General features: G+C 46.5%; 1 protein-coding gene across 1 annotated transcript in view; it reads right to left on the bottom strand.

Moving 5' to 3' along the window:
* The window catches only part of th (tyrosine hydroxylase), a 64,133-nt gene extending 62,119 nt beyond the window's left edge, over positions 1-2,014 (bottom strand). Inside the window, exon 1 of the mRNA XM_020513664.2 lies at positions 1,937-2,014. Within this exon, the coding sequence (XP_020369253.2) occupies positions 1,937-2,011 (75 nt within the window). The 5' untranslated portion in view covers positions 2,012-2,014. The remainder of the gene's footprint in view (positions 1-1,936) is intronic.
* Between the last annotated feature and the right edge of the window lie 891 nt (positions 2,015-2,905).

Below are 2,905 nucleotides of genomic sequence, written 5' to 3'. Positions count from 1 at the left end.
TGTGTTATCACAGTGATCACTGGGGTGATTTATCGACAGAGATGAACGACGTGGGTAAAGTTTGTTTTTTTTTTACATTTGTAACTGAAATAAATCATGGAATCATTTCTATTCAAATCCAATAAGATTTTACAGTGGTGTTACATTCTGCTCCTGGAGCATTTGATGTAGGAATATCATTTAGTAGCTGCAGGCACACCTCTGATGTTAAACCCAGACCAACTCCACATCACAGTTGGTCCTGTCTGATACATTGCCTAGACCTGTGGGGAAACTAGACACAACAGCACAGAACAACTGCCAGAGAGTTGATGCTGTTTAGGAATCCATTTAAACAAAAATCTATAAGTTTTGTTATTTTTGTTTTCTTTCTGGCTCTTGCAAAATGTTTGTTTTTAAACGAAAAGGCTTCCCACGCATCTAATTGTTTTAGAATCCCATCATCTATGCCAAGGGAACTTCTTGTCACCAGGCAGCCTGAGTCCTAACATTCAGGCGCAACTTCTCCAACCCTGTCACTCTAGATTTTATAGTGGTGGGTCGGAGGAAGGGAGAAACACAGATACGCCCTAGATCACACAAAGGAAAAAACCGACCATTTTAATTTCTTATGAAGAAGCAAAACCAAGTAATTCGAATACCCGCCCACATCACGGGCTAGTCGTTGCGTTCCGCCGCCAACATAAACATAAATGCCCCCAAATATTTCCAACTTAAAAACAAGCACTCCTTTTTTTTCTTTAAAGTTAGATTCTATAAGTTCTAACTGTCAACGTCAGCTCAGCATATTACAGCGAGACAGAGAGACATTATGATTCTCAACCACCTAATAAAGCAGAAAAATGAGTTTCGCTGAAAAAAGAGACAGTAGGAACTGCCGATGTTGGAGTCTGAGATAACACAATGTGGAGCTGGATGAACACAGCAGGCCAGGCAGCATCAGAGGAGCAGGAGAGTTGAGGTTTCGGGTCGGGACCCTTCTTCAGAAACTTCTGTGCTCCTCCAGCTCCACACTGTGTTATCACTGAAAAAAAAAACACCTTTTTTTATCTTTCAGTTATCAGGACAGTTCGCAAAGTAAATAGAAAGTCACGGTGGTAGGTCCTGCAGAGAGCAAGACGGTATCTTTTTTCGTTGTTAAGACTGAAATTCTGCACCACCAAACGAGTATTTGGAAAAAATAGAGAAAGTACTCAACGGATCAGGCTGCATCTGTAAAGAGAGAGAGTGTGTGTGTCAACCTTTACGTTTTGGGTCGATGACTTTGAATGAGTTAGATTTAGTTATCCCGATCTATGGCCGATTTCTTTTCAAATATTACTTCCCCCTGTGTGGCAGTCCAGGATAGACAGCCTATAGACACTCTATAATACAGTGTCTCTATTATAGTCAGGACCCATCTAAGAGGCATAGCAGACACAGTAACTAACGCCTCTGAGGAAATGTTTGCCTCTTTGAGTTGCTCTCGCGTCTTGTGGCGAGCGCTGCTGTTGTAAATCGTGTGACATAAAGTTTAAAAAAACATTTTTAAAAACGCCTCCAGCTAAAAGGGTCCACCAGCCCCGATTGTGGGGTGATGGCTTCGATCCTGTAAACGTACCATCCCCATTATAACCGGCAAGAATTGCTTCACGGCGCTTCTGTCCTCTCAAGACAAGACTTTGTACAGATGCCCTTTAATTCAAATTGAACGTGGAGAATCTCTCCAAAATACTTATGGGCAAGACCTTATTCTGGTTATTATTTTAGGAAGCAGTTGGTAAGATGCCGAATTCTGGGGAATGGGCTGATTTGGTTTGAGCTGGACGTGGCGAGATTTGGCAGAGAATATCTGTCGCCTTTGCATGAAGACCAATGCTCAGCTCAGGACGAGAAGGGAATGCACCCTAGATTCGTACGAACAAAAAAAAACGCAGATTGAAGACAGGAGCCTCACCGTCACCGCCTCAGCCTGTTTGGAGTCCAGCTCGGACACAGTCCTGCGGAAACCCTTGGCCGATGAGGAATTCATTGCTGAAACGCCGGCTGCAAATTCGCCACCTCTGGCCCCACCGCCCACTATTTATCACTGGGAGCTGGAACCTCCTCCTTACGTCAACCGCCTGCATCTCCTTAACTGACACCCCTCTCGCCTCTGGATTATCCTAAATGTTGAGCAAACAGTTCATCTTCTTTTCCTGCACCCTTCAGCCGCCTCCTCCCAACTCAAATCTAGACTGAGTTGTGTTAGCAATAACGCTGTCCGTGTGAATTCTCCCAGCACAAGGGCAACCAAGCCACTAAGTGCTCTCTCAAACCGGCTTGTTGCTGTTCAGCACCCTCCGCCCTCTCCAACCAACCTTTCCAGCACATTTCTTACCCCTTCCTGCCTTGAGACTCCACAAACTGCACAGATCAGTCAGCGCTGAAGTTCTGTAGAAGGACGCCTGGACTCGAAATCTTAACTCTGTTCTCTTTCTCTCTCTCTCTCCACAGATGTTGCCGGACCTGTTGAGTTTCTCCAGCACTTTCTGTTTTTGCTTACTTTGGTTCTTTGGTGGTGTGCCGCCCCCCCCCCCCGCCCCCCACCCCCCCCCCCCCCCCCCCCCCTCCCCCCTACAGCTAAGATCCCCTTAATCCTGATTCCGCTCCCCCCGCCCCCAACTTTGATCCTTTCATGCAGTCCTCTGCAGACTCTTACTGCCCGGGTCTGCTTTCACCAGCGCGGTCCATATCAAACCCCTCTTTCTCCCCATTCCCTTGCCGGTCACTACGTTGTCTGTAATGCGGTCAGGACGGGCTGAATGGCCTCATTCCGCGCCGTGATTCTGGTCTAGGAACAGAAAGTGCTGGAGAAACTCGGCAGCTGAGTGGGGAAGAGAGCAGCGGAGTTAACACTTCAGTCATTGCGAACTTAAAAGCGTTC

This window comes from Rhincodon typus, chromosome 17 (genome assembly GCF_021869965.1).
Source record: "Rhincodon typus isolate 14 chromosome 17, sRhiTyp1.1, whole genome shotgun sequence".
NCBI classification, from domain to species: Eukaryota; Metazoa; Chordata; class Chondrichthyes; order Orectolobiformes; family Rhincodontidae; genus Rhincodon; species Rhincodon typus.
Note: the sequence above shows the minus strand (reverse complement) of the source record. Positions and strands in the feature narration are given on the sequence as shown.